General features: G+C 44.0%; 3 protein-coding genes across 4 annotated transcripts; 1 reads left to right on the plus strand and 2 right to left on the minus strand.

Annotated features, from left to right (window-relative positions):
• Nucleotides 1–254: 254 nt before the first annotated feature.
• On the minus strand, nucleotides 255–8,581 carry mlh3 (mutL homolog 3 (E. coli)). The gene is made up of 12 exons (XM_036542253.1): nucleotides 5,127–8,581; nucleotides 4,695–4,796; nucleotides 4,520–4,596; nucleotides 3,786–3,890; nucleotides 3,577–3,659; nucleotides 3,276–3,346; nucleotides 2,481–2,589; nucleotides 2,201–2,360; nucleotides 1,713–1,736; nucleotides 1,039–1,117; nucleotides 668–819; nucleotides 255–353 (listed from the first exon to the last, which is right to left on the minus strand). Exons 1-12 carry the CDS (start codon nucleotides 8,077–8,079, stop codon nucleotides 282–284), a joined length of 3,987 nt encoding a protein of 1,328 aa, XP_036398146.1. The 5' UTR covers nucleotides 8,080–8,581; the 3' UTR covers nucleotides 255–281.
• A 202-nt stretch (nucleotides 8,582–8,783) lies between these two features.
• On the minus strand, nucleotides 8,784–11,321 carry acyp1 (acylphosphatase 1, erythrocyte (common) type). Of its 2 annotated transcripts, none has more exons than XM_036542898.1 (3): nucleotides 11,221–11,321; nucleotides 10,889–10,981; nucleotides 8,784–9,274 (listed from the first exon to the last, which is right to left on the minus strand). In XM_036542898.1, exons 1-3 carry the CDS (start codon nucleotides 11,287–11,289, stop codon nucleotides 9,056–9,058), a joined length of 381 nt encoding a protein of 126 aa, XP_036398791.1. In that variant the 5' UTR covers nucleotides 11,290–11,321; the 3' UTR covers nucleotides 8,784–9,055. The 2 variants fall into 2 exon arrangements, with proteins under 2 accessions (XP_036398791.1, XP_036398792.1); XM_036542899.1 differs by lacking the exon at nucleotides 11,221–11,321 and adding an exon at nucleotides 11,131–11,210.
• Nucleotides 11,322–13,044: 1,723 nt separating this feature from the next.
• Nucleotides 13,045–14,940, plus strand: zc2hc1c (zinc finger, C2HC-type containing 1C). Its single transcript, XM_036541501.1, has 3 exons — nucleotides 13,045–13,632; nucleotides 13,990–14,319; nucleotides 14,707–14,940. The coding sequence occupies exons 1-3, from the start codon at nucleotides 13,045–13,047 to the stop codon at nucleotides 14,938–14,940; spliced, it is 1,152 nt and encodes a 383-aa protein (XP_036397394.1).
• Nucleotides 14,941–15,756: the final 816 nt, after the last annotated feature.

Genomic DNA, 15,756 nt, shown 5'->3' on the forward strand with positions numbered 1-15,756 from the left:
TGTGAAGGCCAGCTGCTTCAGGTACATACTTCAAATACATTTTCTTCAAATACAAAGCTTCTATTGATATGTAAATATAAATAATATTATGGAGAACTAGTAATAACTTTTTCGAGAAATATCCTACACACACTTTAAAAGTTGATAAAAGGATATCAGGAGAAAATGTAAACATTTCATCAACTATTTGCTTTGGAATAGCAGCTCTGGACAAAGAGGAAAATACATAAAATGTTTGTGCAATTTGTCTGGCGATACATGCTTTTCCAAAATACGTCCAGTTATTTTTTTCCAAAGAGTTCCCAGGCGCGATACATTCTCCTGAGTTTCCAGAGGTTGGGTTTTGGGGAATCCTGTGAAATGAAGATGTGCGGAAAAATCATCTATCGTTAGACAGCTTTGGCAGCATTGACCATGGAACATTTCCAACAGACTCAATGAGATCAAGTAATTTCAAAGTAGTGATTTTCTTCTAAAGGTAATCCCATCCCACAACATTTAAAATATGCTACAATTCATGTGCCTGCTGTTACAGTTTATACAAGCACATGGATAAAAAAACAATTGGGAATATGTCAGAGCAGAGGAGTGAACATTAATGAAATGAGACCCTAGACATTAGAGACTGAGTGTGTGTGATTTGTCTCAGAGTTTATTGTGTTTGTACCTGCTGGTCAGTGTCCAGGTGGAGGAGGTCAGCCAGGGGGACCATGGAGGGCCGGCCATGAGCGCACTGGAACGGGAGCTGGCAGGTGGAGAGGGAGCCCACCAGACTGTGACACTCCTCCAGACTCAGGCTGTCGTTAAATTTGACTGCCCCTGTCAGAAATACACCCAACAACACTGGCTCAACATACAATGATAGGGCGTCAGAAGGCTAACTACTGAAGCCATTGTTTGTGCATTAGCATGCTGGTACAATGAGAAAACTCATATACTTTCGGTGTGGAATGTATATAGTATAGATGCTCTTATTCGATGGATGTGGTGCAGTTTGGGTGGTGTTTCAGTAAGTGGATGTGGACCACATGACCTCACCATGACAGGCCTGAGAAGCAAGGACCTTCAGCACAGTTAGAGGCATTGGACCTCGCACTCGGCCCGCAGACTGTAGTAACTGAAAACGTGAGATAGGAGGAGTTAGACACTCAGCAGAAATCCAAAGGACAGCACTCTGTAACAGCACACTGCTTTCTTTTTCAATTCATACAGCGAATTGACAGCAGGGCTGTCAAGTAGAGCTTATTTCATTGGATGGGCAGGAAACATGGACTTTTACATATATAACTTTTCAATTAGCACTGTTTATATGATCATGCGTGCAGTGATACATGCTTTTTTTTACCACAGCACCAGTCAAAAGTTTAGACATGCCTGATTAAGATCATGGGAAACATGCATTCAAAAACACTTTGACCTAAAGACCTATACTTAAATTCTTGAAATTTGTTTCTTGGACAAATATAAATAGTGAAGTGGATTCCTATCTATGAATTTCTTTTTAAAAAGATTTTTGGCTACTTTGAAGAATCTAAAATATTATATAGTTTTGATTTGATTAGCACTTTTTGGTCACTGGTCAATTCCATATGTGTTATTTCTCTCTATCTCTCTCTACCCCCAGCCACGAACAAACGTTGGGTTCTCCTCTGATGTCTTTACCATTATTCTAACACTTTTGACTGGTACTGTATTACTGAAATGGCGCTCACCTCAACCTGCTCTCGTACATATTCCTAAAAGGCAACAGAAAACACAAAAAGAATAAAATCAGACTCAAAATTCCACAGAAAATGAGTAAATTAAAGATGAATCAATTTTAACAGGAATGCATTCATTCAGTCAAGCTCTGAATTAAACATAGCAAAAAACAAACGTCAAATGAAAGTGTGACAACTTCTCTAGACTTAACTCTTTACCATGTTACCTCCTGAAAACAGTTAACCTGCAACTTCATATACTTCCCAAAATAAAATGATCAAGGTAAATAAGGAAACCAAACTACAAAAATGCAAGGTTTTAAGAACAAAACACTACACTGAATGCTGTACTCTGAGTACAGGTTATATCATACTGGTGCAGTTGCACTGCTTTGTAAATAAGTTCAGCAGTGGCACTTTGCAGTACTTTACCCGCTTTGAACACACATCCACAGTATAAGAACCACTGGCACAGCCGCTATCCCACATGGCTCTGTCACCTGCACAATGGACTTGATGACATTCTCTCTCCCTCGTCGACTTTCATTTGCTTCCCTTTCCACGAAACATGCCGGCACCTTCCCCACAAGCAGTCTAGGGCCCCCCGTCTCTGCAAATGCCACCTCCAGCCCCAGGCCCCTCAGGAAGGGCTGGCAGGACCTGTGGAGCCATAGATAATTCATCACGATGGAAGGCCACAACCCAGAGCTAACGGATGGCTTGAGTAGCTCTCCCCTGGGTCGGCTTTTCAAAAGGGAAGCCACTGGAGGCGGCACTGACCTCAGCAGCCTGAGCTCCTCCTCTGTGACATCGATCTCCAGGGGCGGAGTCACGGTGGAGGAACACAGTCGTTTCTGGCCAGGTGCCTCTGGGTCTTCCTCATAGGAGTCTAAAGGGAGACACCAGGAAACTTCTTACACATATCACATATCTTCCTATATTCAGCTCTTTATCTCAAGCATTAATTGATGCTGTCTTTTTACTGTAATATTTTATGTCTATTCTTCCATTCTGTCTACAGCAGCCTATTCTACCTTCCGTTCCACCTACAGTAGGTAATTTCTCTGTTGCTGCTATAGCGCCATTGCTAATCAAGGTATATCCAGTATGACTGTTTTTGTGAATTCCGCTCCTCCTCTATCTTTTGCTGTACCAAATGAAATTCAGCTGATGTATTTACTGACGTATGAAGCATTCCTCTGAACCCTTTGTATGGCTCAGCCTCTTCAAAGGATCACTTGCGTTGTCACATACAAAACACTGCGTGTCATCAGCATAACGCTATTTATAGAGCCATGTAGAACTATGTAGAAACCTTCCTATTAACAGTTCCACATCCTCATCTGACAAAAATGGTGAAAAAGAAAAAAATCAATGCAACAGGCTTATAGGTAAATTTATAATGAATAAGGCCAAGTTTTGAGAAGATCTAAGATGAAATAAAGCCACAGGACACATTGTTAGCTGGTGACTCCACCAATGTATAGAAAGGCTGCCAACAAGAAAGGTGTGTTGAACGTCGAGCGCTCTGTGCTTGGTAGGTGGCAGGTGTGACGTGACCCACATGCCTCTCACCTGTGACCAGGTTCTCTAGGCGAACTCTCTCGTGAGCAGCATGCTGGTCCACCAACACCAGCAGGTTTCCTGGAGTGTCAAAGGACACGCATACAATGTGAACTCGGGAGTAATGGGGGCCTGAATTCATCACACGGGCAATTCAGTGCTGAGCGAGCTGATTAATTATGGCAACCCCACAAACTTAGACAGATGCAGGCGAAGAAACACACAGGCATGTGTACATGCGCACGCTACACACACACACACACACACACACACACACACGCACATTTATTAAAAAATAAAATGCGGCTTTCCTTCATCATCACTGCTCTCTGCATCCCCTTGGTTTCTTGTGTTTATCAGACAAGCGATAAACTTCTTATCCACTTGATGGACCACCTAAATGAAAGAGAGGATGTGGGGAACAGAACTTATCTGACATGCTGCAGCAGACTCAGGGCTTTCACAGAGTCTCAGATGAAGCAAATCACACAAAGCACATGACGGAGTCTGAGAGCCACTTGCCTTCATGGAGTGGATCATATCTTTGGTGAAGCGGTATGGGTAGAGGATGTTATAAATCTTCACTGCCAGACCCTCGGCCCGCCCGCTAGTGACATCCACAGCCACCTGCCAGAGAGCAGCGTAACAGCATTGCTCACAGCATAACGACACGTGGGACTTGTCTCCAGATACACAGAAGCAATACCATATGAAAACTGCCAGGGACAGAATTTCAGCAGCTCATCACCAAGATCATTTCAGCTTCCACTTCCTACATCACATAAGGTAAACCATCGCAACAGATGCCATATATAGGTCATTCCATGTTAAGTCGGACTGACTAATTATGACCATCTCAGATTTTCCTTGCAGTTGGCACATATGTAGGTAATGCAAAGGTTTGAAAATTCATATTATAAAATCATATAAATATTTTTTGAGATATGGTACATTTGCAAGTGGCCATGGATTGCCATTTTTAATACATACCAGGAATTCTTTAAGATACTGTAAATTTTTGTGTACACGAGGTGTACTCTTAGTATCATATTAAATTTCTGCTTGTGCCCCAATTTGGCCTTTGAGGATTGTTGAGAATTTAGGCATATTAACTATTTACAGCTGACAATAAACTGATGTGAATTAATATCTGTAGACCTTCCAGCCCCAAAGAAATTAACTACCCCTCTCATTACCTTCCCCTTTTCACATGACACCAAATGAAATTCCTCTCCAAGACGTGAGCTCATATTTACCTCTGGAGGCCGAATGAACACTGGGTTGGCCCACTCAGAGAACATGGAGGAAAGGGAGCTGGCAGGCTGAGAGTTTTCTGAATAAAAAACACAGAAAAGGCCATGCTAAATGTGTCTGAAGGAAGTGCAAGGCCCCAGATGCAGAAACAGCAAGCAAGCACGGCAAGAATCTCACCACTGTTCTCCTGCCCTGAACTAAGCACTCTCTCTGCTCCAGATCTAGGCAGGAAGGGCAGAACTAGCTCTGTCTGAAAGGGGTAGCACTTGTACTCAAACCCTACAGGGGAAGACAAGCCGGGTGAAAAAGGATTCACGTACACCAGAGGACATACAGTTTTCTGAAACCCTTAAACCCTTGCGCAAACTGTCAAATGGATTACAGAGGAACTGACTGTAAAAGTCATCGTCTTACATATGCAGTGCCTCACAGAGCTCAGGGAGAAAACACTGTGGGAAGCATCTATTCAGACACTATGAACTACATGCTGTGATGTCCTAACAAACTCTGTCTATGCTTTAGTCCTTTAATTCCCTTGACCAGGCTGTCAAGCAGGCTAGATAAACTGATTTGTTATTTGCAGAGGAGTGGGACCACTGTGTATCTTACCTTTGTTAGAGATGACGCTGACTGACATGGTGGTGACATCTGTGACGCATGGAACACAAGTCTCTTCTGCAGCGGGGGGCTCATATTTACTGAGGCCTGTGACTTTATTAATGTATACCAGCTTCCCTGCAGAAGCGTCGTAGTGTTCCAGCCAGTCACTGGATTCTGCCGCCATACTTTCACTCTGTGTGCTTTCCCCTGGAACAGAGGTGACGGAGGGCAGGGGGCTATCTTTCCCAGTACAGTTTTCCACCGCACCTGAACTGAGGTCTGGCTCACAGCCGATGACCATTTGGACCGAGCCACCATTACGATCTGTAACAGACAATGCTTGAGTAGGCATGTTTTGGGCAGCGGTGAATGTATGCTTGCAGAACTCTGCAGATGCAGGACAATCACAAGCATGGTCATGTTCCTCCATATCAGCTTGCTGGTAGTTAGCATTGATGTCAGGGGTGATGTCATAAGTGGAGGGGAGAGGCGAGTTAGCTGGCTTTTCCCTGCTGCCACCATCTTGCATGTCTATTGAAGTGGAATTGGAAGAGCTGCTAGCGTTCTGGATTCCCTCATGAGGCTCTTCCAATGTAGTGCTCTTATCTACCACCTGATGGTGCTTTAAGCGTGACAGCTTGGCAGCCAGAGACCCTTTACTGCTCCTGGGCTGGGCTGCGTGAGGCTTCAGTCTGGTGTACTCTGAGAGAGTTATAGGACCATCACGTAACCGTACAGGGTGAACTTCTGAAGCATCGCTTAGTTCAGTTTCACAGCCATTAGCCTCAGGAGGGTGGGACTGTGTTCTTGTCTGCTTCCCATATATTCTTCGAAATCTGTCAAGAGATCCAGCTTCTACTGGCAGAGCCAGTTTTGGACTTGCCGTTACCTTGGCGGTCTTTGATGCTATGACAGAGGCTCCGCCCAGTAATAACATCTTCCGCTTTGGCGCCTGGAGAGGCTTTTCTTGAGATTCAACACCCGAATCTCCACTACGAGGGTAGGCTGCACATTTCTGAGAAGGCGGATCAACTGACAGCCTTGTAGGCTCCGCTGCTGAAGGAAAAGTCCCCAGATCCCTGTGGATGCCCTGCTTCTGTGGCAGCAGATCCTGAGCTAAAGCCGGGCCTTGTGAACAAACCTTACTTAGTTCCTTTGTGCCTGGCAGCTGAGGTACTAAGTATTTGACGAACCCCATTGAACCCAGCTTAAGTTCTGCACTTCCTGTATCAACAGTTCTTTTCACCAGCCCTTCTGACCTGGTGCTGCACAGTGGTTCTTCATAGCAGCATTCATTAGTTTTTCTAGAACATGTCCCTGAGTGTTTCTCCCTGGGGTCATCCACTGCCTCTTTACTCTCCTCTAGGCCCATATTCTGCTTTTCACTCCCTTTCACTTCATTTGTCTTCACACTAAATAGATGCGTACTGCATTGTGAATCAGTTATACCAACAGCTTTTTCTACCTTTATACTGTGATGTCTCTCCTTGCCTTCAGCGATGTCTACAAGAGACTCTGACATCTGCAAACCAATTGATGTAGCTGAGTCAAACTGATTTTCCAAACCTTCCGTTTCTGAATCTGATGAATGTGGCATGCATACTGCTTTGATGGACGTGTTTTCCCCTGCTGGTTCAAGGCGTCTTGGATGCTCAGCAACACTCAACTCCTTGTCCTTTTCATGCACTTTATCAACACCGTCATCTGCGTGAACACTGACATCTGAATCGCGAGTACGCCTCCTGTGAACAGCCTTAGACATGAGCGTCTTGCCGTCATAGCAGTCCCGGGTGACACCTGCTGTAGGTGCGAGGACACGTGTGGCTGTGCTGTCCTCCACGCTGCAGTGGGTAGCCACTGATTCAGGGAAATCATTCCCTCGGACATAATCGGGGATGTCCTCTGGGGAAAGCTCGGCCACCAAGTTCTCCCTGTTCAGGAACTGTTTGACTCCTTCCTCCACGCACGCCAGCACACCATCCCAGTCTTTAAACTCAATAAGGGTCTTTGCTGGCTCCAGGCATATGTCGTACTCAGAGTAATGGCACTTGATGTTAATAACGTACACACCATGCAGCTCTGCCCCCGCTTTCTTCTTTGGGGACCCAAGGGACGGCGACACGCTGGTGGAGCTACTCACCCTCTTCAGGAGGAGGTTCAGCAGCTTGTGGATGCGCGTTTTCAGGACGAGTCTGCAGTTCACAAACAGGAACTGCAGGCTGCTGTTGTAGTGCCCCTCGCGGCCAATGTAGCCGCTCATTTCAAACTGGTCATGAGAGAGGCTGATCTCACCCAACTTCTGGGCCCTCGTCAGCCCGTGGATCTGGATGAACCTGTGGTAGGTGTTCCTGGCCTTGGAGAGCTGCACCACCATGGCTCCAGTGCAGTCGTTCTTCAGGGTGAAGGAGACGGAGGGATGCATGAGGGAGATGGCCTCCACCCTCTGCCTGATGCGCTCGCACTCCAGCACCGGGTCCATCCTCTTCCTCCGCACCGGCATGTTGTGGAAGAAGTTGCAGATCGACACTGTCGTCCCCGCCGATGGCCTAGAACTCTCTGACTCGAAAACCTCCAAGCCCTTCCCATCCTTAAATACTTTCACAAAGGTCTTTGCTGACAGTCTGGATCTGGAAGAAATTTCCAACAGGGTGGCAAGAGCAGCAATGCTGGCAAGAGCCTCACCTCTGAATCCATAGAAATGCAGATTCTCTAGGTCCTCCAACGAGCTGCATTTGCTTGTGAAGTACCTGCTGCCCACACGCTCCACATCCTCCCTGTCCATCCCGGAGCCGTTGTCTACAACCTGCACTCGGCATGCCTCGGTGTCCAACCTCACAGCGATACATGTCGCCCCAGCGTCTATACTATTCAGAACGAGCTCCTCAACACATTGCTGTAATGAAAATATTGCTACTCCGGAGCGAAGCTTGGCTTGGACTTCCTTTGATAAGCACTTTATCATTGCGCTAGCTAAGTATCTAGTTAGCTAACTAGCTAGGCTGTTCGAGAAATACATTTACAGTATGTAAACAAAGGCTGATTCGTTTCACCTATATTAGCTAACATTTTACGTGACTTGTTAGCTGGCTTGCAGGCTAGACTGTATGTAACATTAGCTAGCTACTTCTCTTCAGAAGGTCCAGTTAGCTAGCTAACTGTCAAGCTGGCTATCGGTTTGTTTGTATGTGTTTTATAAAATTATACGAGCAGTAGTTAGCTAATTAATGATAGCTTGTCGAAATTTACTAAGCTACCCGGCTAACTAACGGCTGTCACCAGCGAGCTAACTTTGCAGCAAAAGTTAACTTATAATTAAAACAATGTTAACGACTGTTGTCTTTAAATTTACGAGGCACATTTAAGTAGTTAGTCCACAATGCTTGCCTTGACTAGTAACTATGGAGATCCAGTGATGTTGATTCCATTATTAACGTTACACGTTTCACTCCTTCTGCCATGCCAGTGTTTACATCCATCTAGTTTCCATATCCGGGTAGAGACGGGTACATATCGCCACCTACCGGATGAATGACCGCAGCTGCTTGAAAGCTTGCTTTATAAAGACGGGGTTAGCTGCTGCTACAAAACTTGAGACGGACATTAGCTAGGGGGGATACCTTCTTCTGTGTACCCCCCGAAATAACGGCCAGACACGTTAAATGCGTAGAATAGTTTATTATAATGGAAAGTCATTGCTATATTGAGTGGACAGCACTTCAGTTTTTGTTATTGCCCAGCAAGAGCAATGGGCCAAGTACTAACTTGTCATTGCAATAAATAACATTCCTATTTTGGCCACCAGCCAAATGTAAACTATTTTCCCTCCTGACATACTACGACAACACAGATGAACAAAATAAATTAGTTTAATACCAGGAGTGAATTTCAGGCCAACGAACACTTTTTAAAAAGCATTGAAAGCTTATATGAAATTACTGTCAGGGGCGAACAATCTTGAAGTTCGTGTGATCCAAGCCCTCGATTTTCCTCTCATTTTTGAACTCTGCCTTGATGATTTGTGACTTGGGGCTGCCTGTGGTCTTGAGCCACTCCTGCATCTGTTCGACCTGGGAGCTGGGGCCTTGGAGCTGCCCCTGAACAGTCCCAGCCTCTGTGTTCTGCACCCAGCCTACCAAGCCCAGCTTCTTCCCCTCTGCCTGGAAGACAGAGTCCACATTCACATGAAAGTATACTATTCATTCATTCATACTATTCATTTTCATTCACATGAAAGAATACTAATAAGAAAGGGAAACACACAAAGTTAAAAAAGTACCATCTTATACATCATAAATGACAAATGCATGTGTTTGAGAGGAAACATGAAAGAGGTGCAAAATAATATGCATGTTCTTCTCATATATATCTACCTACACACTGTTATGTCTTTCCTTTAATATACAGTGTCTTGCAAAAGTACCCAGACCCTCTCACATTTTACTGAATTACAAATGATACATCGGAATTTCATTCTGTGTCATTTTATTTAAAAACACTGAATCTAAAAATTATTTAAGGTGACATTGGTCAGAAAATATTTTTATTGCAATATGTAATACATCACAGCAGAGACAATCACACCTATAATTCAGGGAAAAAGATGACACAATAACAGTAAGAAGCCATTAAGAGAAAACGATAACAATCCTTATCCTTATAAGCAACATAACTGCGTTGTAGTAAAGTGAATCTACAGCCTAATGACAACCTTTACAAGCAAGGCAGTGTTTGTATGGTGCCAAATAAAGCAATATGCATGAAAGCAACACACACTTGCATACCACTACCATGCTTATAGTTACTCACAAGCAACTGAAAAAGTGCTAAACTAGATAAGAATTATTTCATGGATGGAGTAATCAGATTTTGAGGGTTATGCCCATGACAGGTCCAAACTGTGGCAACCAAGGTGATGCCCAGAAGTGTGTGGTTTTAGTTGGGGGAAGAACAGCCATAGGAACATGGCTCATGTAGGGGTGTAATTTGTGATGAGGAACTGAATTTAGGAGGGATCTTGTCTGTGGAGTAAAATAGCATTAAGGCCTTGCATTGAATGTGCACAGGGACATGAAGCTAGTGGAGGATGACAAGGAAGAAATATATTTTGAGAGACCAGACAGGTAGCATCAGTCTAAATAATCTGAAGTCACCTGGTGTCACACACAGGAACACAGTCAAGAGCTGCAGTTGCCATCACTTGATCGTACATCAGGAATTGGCCTTAACCAGAAACTGGGCAGAACAGGTCATGAAAAACATACATATTTTCCAATGTTGTTCATTAAACATTTGATGAAATTTGGCCCCCAAAGTGATGTGCTCTGTTATGGAGAGCCTCTTATAAAGAGTAACACTGAGGTTCTTTGCTGTCTGCAAGGAGAACACTTTAACAACCAAAAGATACTGATCTGCGAGAGGCGAGGATTTGGTTAAAAAGTAGGCCTGTCTTGGAGAGGCTGAGTTTATCACCCAGTAAAAGATTTCAGCAAGGTATGCGGTAAAGCATGTGTACACCTGAGAGTGTAAAAGAAGTGCTTATGTACAAGTAGCGTTGTATGTGTGCATGCATGCATGCAAAGACGCATTCATCATTCATTTGGTTGACCCTCCAAATCAGATACTGCATTTCGAAACGTCATACAACGATAACAATGTCATGTGTAACCTCAATGAAAATCTGCAGTTCAGACATTGCGGAATTATAAAATCATCTCTCATTCTAAAACAAAACCTCGCCGACTATTTCTGCTGCTGTAAGAAAGACGTATTACCTGTGTGTATTTTCGGAAAAACACCCCCTGCACTCTCCCAAATATTTCGTAATCCACTGAAATGAGATCTTCTTTATCAGACATCGCTGAGGTCTAAACAGAGAGCATAGCATACATTATACGGCGTACAATACTTCAACATGCAATACTTAATGAATATACATAGGTCTATATTACCTATATACCTATTGTAACCAGACTAACAAGTCCTGTTAATTTAGTCATATTAATTGGAGAGCTACCTGACAAGATAGTGGTAATCAGCTAAACAACGTTAGCAAAAATAGAAGGAGAACTGAAAATTTGAAAAAAACAAAAAAAATACCACTTACATACAACCTTAATAAAGAAAAACTGTAACTAGGTCTACTGAGGACTCTATTCAATGCCAACCGATTCATAGCATCCTAACATCCGGGCTTTTGGCTAGTATCTCGTGCTTCCTTATAACTAACCACTTGCATATCGTACGTAACAAGGTTGCTGAAGCAATACGATTTTTAATTGGATCGCTTACCAACCAGAGGTTGTTATTGGATGTAACCTACCCAGGCACGGCGTGGCCTTAAACCAATCGGAGCTTTTCTTTTAAATAAACCCGCCCTTTATTTTGACGTATTCTCCAACTTCAGGGCATAGAAAGTGTCGAGGGACAAAAAATGCCCAGGGATTGCCTGGTTTCCCAGGCAACGCATACTAACAAAACAATTGGCGAATTACCATGGAAATTATCCTGCAGTTGTTTTAGACAATTCAAAGGTCCGCTGGCCTTTGACTAAATTGAAAAATTGAAGGCAATTTTATTCCTTTAAAAGATAATATTTGTAGGTTTTCAGGAGAGAGGTGCAAACTTTATTATTTCCATTAATGTAAAACGACAAGGATTTGCACAATCTGTGTTCCATGTGGACTGCTAACCTAGGTAATTTTAGCTCTGGCTGGTTAAATTAACAAAGTCTAGCACAGCAGAAAGGTAGCCTGTCGAGCAACCTACATACAGATAACAGCATATTTAATAAGTCTCTTCAGCAGACTTTAAAGCAATTTAATTTCTTACTATTCAGGTAATCACCAGAACTTAAAGAAAATGATTAAAGAAAAATACGTCACGGAAGAGGAATTTACGAAGAGAAAAGGCAGGATTTCAGGTGAGTTGCTAAGCAAAATAACTCTGTTACTATCTTAGCAGAATTTAATTTTGTAACTATCAATAACTTAGTTATCCACCTAATCAATTTTATTTAGCTAAAGTACATTCTTGCCAATGAAGAGCAATTAGTATGCATCGAGAAATACCGGCAGAGCGATCGTCTTTTATTCTGCTAAATCTCTGAGGCTTGTTTATTTCCAATAACTAAACTTCCAATAATACCCGAGTCTCCAATAAACGCAGGCCTCTTATAATATAAAAATTATATTTATTTTTCGTGACAATAAAACGAAAGAGCAGTGGGTCAAAATGCTTACAGTAGTCCTATTAACTAAATTATACAAACGAATATATTTTTTTACATTAGGCTAAATGGCGTGTTCATCTGTTCACGAATTAGATTAAGCATAAACGAACAAAACAAGCTGTCTTTCGGATCGTGGTAGCCTAAATTCACAGTGATACTGCTATTCTTACACACTGTGCTCTCCCATCATAGGTTGTAATGACAATGTTTTACTTACTTTATTAGTCATTCCTGTTTGAGTTGCTACCAAAGAGCGCTGTATAATGTTTGTTAAGTAAACGCCGGTAAAGTTAAGAAATTCGGCGTTTATTGGAAGTTTTACGGTAATTTGGCAACGGCTTGTTTCAGTTTCAGCCTGCCGTATGAAATTAGTAATTTATAGTTAGCTGTATCACTGGTGTTTGTGAATCGCTCAATCTCGACATGACAAGCAGCCAACTTGCTAGTTAATTTAGTCGTTTAAATTATTTATATGTTAACTCAGCAATTTAAAAAAAAATCTGGGTGTGTCATTTCCAAATGGAGCCAACCTCTCACTTTGTAACTCTACTTTATTTGGACAAAGATATGACACTGGAGAAACATCCAGCCCTGTGCCAGGAGGACAGAAACTCAGCCCAACGCCCTTTAAGACTGCAGCTTGTGAAGACCGACCTCCATCAAGAATACATGGAAGAAAGGGAGAGGAAAATGATCGCAATGTATGAGCGACAACAGCAGACTGCTCTAGAAAAAGTGAGGCAGATGTTTCAACAGAGTAAATATCCTTTGCAAAGACAGTATAATTCAGCAAGGGCTAGGTATGATAGTGTCACCTACAATGAGCAGGAGTACGATGCGCCAGCAAGGAAGACTTCTGGGGTGGACAAGGCGTTTCCTCTTAAGCCAGTTTATCATACGAGAGCTTACAGCCTGAGTAACATCTACAGTTCTAATAAGGAGATGGAGACTATGGAACCTTTTGAGGCTCAGAGACCTACGCACAAGTTTCCAACCCCATCCCTGGATTACCCAGACAGATATGATGGAAGGGTGGGCAGGAGGTGCCCTGGGAGGCAGCTGCCGGAAGAACAGGCACCAGTGCCCAGCTCCTATGGGGAGGCATCCACCAAAGCCAGGGGGTCCCAGTGGGTTGAAGGGAGGCTGGAGGAGGACCAACTGAGGCTGGCAGAGAAGATCCGCAGGAAGGAGATCGTGCTGCAGGAGAAACTGCGGAGGGTTGTGGAGGAGCTGGGGAGGATCCAGAGGGAGAAATATACCTCCATGGGGCCGATGGAGAGGATGGAGGCAGGGAAGGAGAGGGGAAAGCGGGAGAAGGAAAAGGAGAGGAGGGAGAGTGAGAAGGCCGCCTATGCTGACCAGGAGAGGTGGGACAGGAGGGAGAGGGAGAGGGAGAAGGACAGAGAGAGGGAGAGGAGGGAGCGAGAGCTAGAGAGAGAGAGAGAGAGATGGGAGAGAGAGCAAGAGAGGGAGAGGGCGAAGGAGGAGGAGCGAGAGAGGGAGAGGAGGCAAAGGGAGAGGGAGAGGGTGAAGGCAAGCGAGCTAGAGAGAGAAAGAAGGGAATGGGAGAGAGAGAGGAGGGAGAGGGGCTGGGAGAGGGCTCAGAGGAGGTGGACCCAGGAGCAGCAGCGTGAAGTCCTCCAGAGAAGGGAGCCGGAGAGGAACGGCTGCAGCAAAGGAAGAGGCCTGCCTCGGGAGGTCTCCCCCAGGAGTCCTGTGCACATGGCTGACGAGACCTCCAGAAGGCTGCAGGCGGAGATGAGTCCAGAGAGGAGCTCGGAGGAGCCCTTCCATCTCTTGCCCTGCAGGCTGTGCCACAGGAACTTTGCTGCCGACAGACTGGAGAAGCACCGCAAAGTCTGTGAGAAAGTTCAGCGCTCCACGCGCAAGGTGTTTGACTCCTCTAAATACCGGGCCAAAGGAACCGACCTTGAGGAGTATTTGAAGACAAACTCGAGAAGAAAGACTCCTGAGGTAAGAGCACTTTTGCATTGCTGATTTATCCCATTGGAAAAAAGTTCTCTGGAGGAGGTATTACCAAGAACCACAATTAAATGGCATCATTTTTCTAATGGCTGACATGTTTTTTCTCTATGAAATGTTTTCTCTGTCCTCTAAATCAGGGGTCCCCAGCTCCACTACTGAAGGGACAGTGTGTATGCAGGTTTTTGTCCTCCCAGTGCTTCATTAATTGATTTGGTTATTTAATAAGCTTGAAAGTCCTGCCACCTCCTTTAGCAGGCTTTAATAAGTTAATTGCTGAAAGGTTTCATTGAAGGTCTGTGCACAGTGGACCTCCAGGAGAGGGATTGGGCCTCCCTGCTTTGAACTGTTACTCTCTTTTTGCTTCTGTTCTCCCAGCTGAAGAAGACCAACTGGCGGCAGAAGCACGAGGCGTTTATCCGGAGTCTGCGGCAGGCCCGCATGCCAGCCAAGGTGGCCTTGCAGCCTCAGCCATGCATGGACGACGACGACGACTACCAGACCTGCCCCCACTGCGCGCGCCGATTCGCCCCGGGGCCCGCCGAGAGGCACATCCCCAAGTGTCAGAACATCAGGAGCCGCCCGCCGCCACCTCGACGACGCTTCAAGTGAAAATGACAGAACCAACTGCCTGGCCGTCTGTGCTTTATTAACAGTGTTCACCCATTCTTAAGTCAGTATTCCATTTATTGTGATACTCAGGGACTGTGAAATCTATTTATGAGCTAAATAGTGATATGTGTTGTTATTGTTGCGTCTGCATACCAAAGACGTATCAGATAGTGATATAATTGTCAACCATCATTTTTATGTGTCATAGAAATATCACAGGGATTTTAGGCATCAACAAAAGAACTGTTCATGTAGAACTCAGGTGCACCATGTGGAATTAAGAACAAGTCATAGGATTCAATATCCTTTGTTATATTATTGTCTGAAACTCATTTTAAATGACTCCAGTGACAGACTAAAAATGTTAATTATAGTGGGGAAACTTAAAAGTTGACCAGCAAGGGTCTAAATGTGCCTTCTGCTTATATTTGATGTGATGTCCATTGCAATTCAAGTTCAAATAAAAACCAGAAACTGAGATCATATCTTTATTTACATGAAGCATAACCAAACAAAAAGATACCTGCACTGCTTAAATAAAAGTATAAGGCTGGACCAGTCTACCACAGTGTAAGTAACCGAGTATTATCTACCCACAAGTACATAAATGTATCCTGACAGGCAAAAACAGTTGCAGGCAAAATAAATACGCTGGGCATGCCATAGACACACACTTCCTATAAATAATCAGAAAAGGCTGAAAATGCATTACAGGTAAAACACTTGTCTGCATTACAAAACTATCTTTGGTTTGAAAAAATAAGGGCAAGGGCACAACGTGTTGGGCTTATTGTCATGCAATTTCACAAATTCCAC

Source organism: Megalops cyprinoides, chromosome 12 (genome assembly GCF_013368585.1).
Source record: "Megalops cyprinoides isolate fMegCyp1 chromosome 12, fMegCyp1.pri, whole genome shotgun sequence".
NCBI classification, from domain to species: Eukaryota; Metazoa; Chordata; class Actinopteri; order Elopiformes; family Megalopidae; genus Megalops; species Megalops cyprinoides.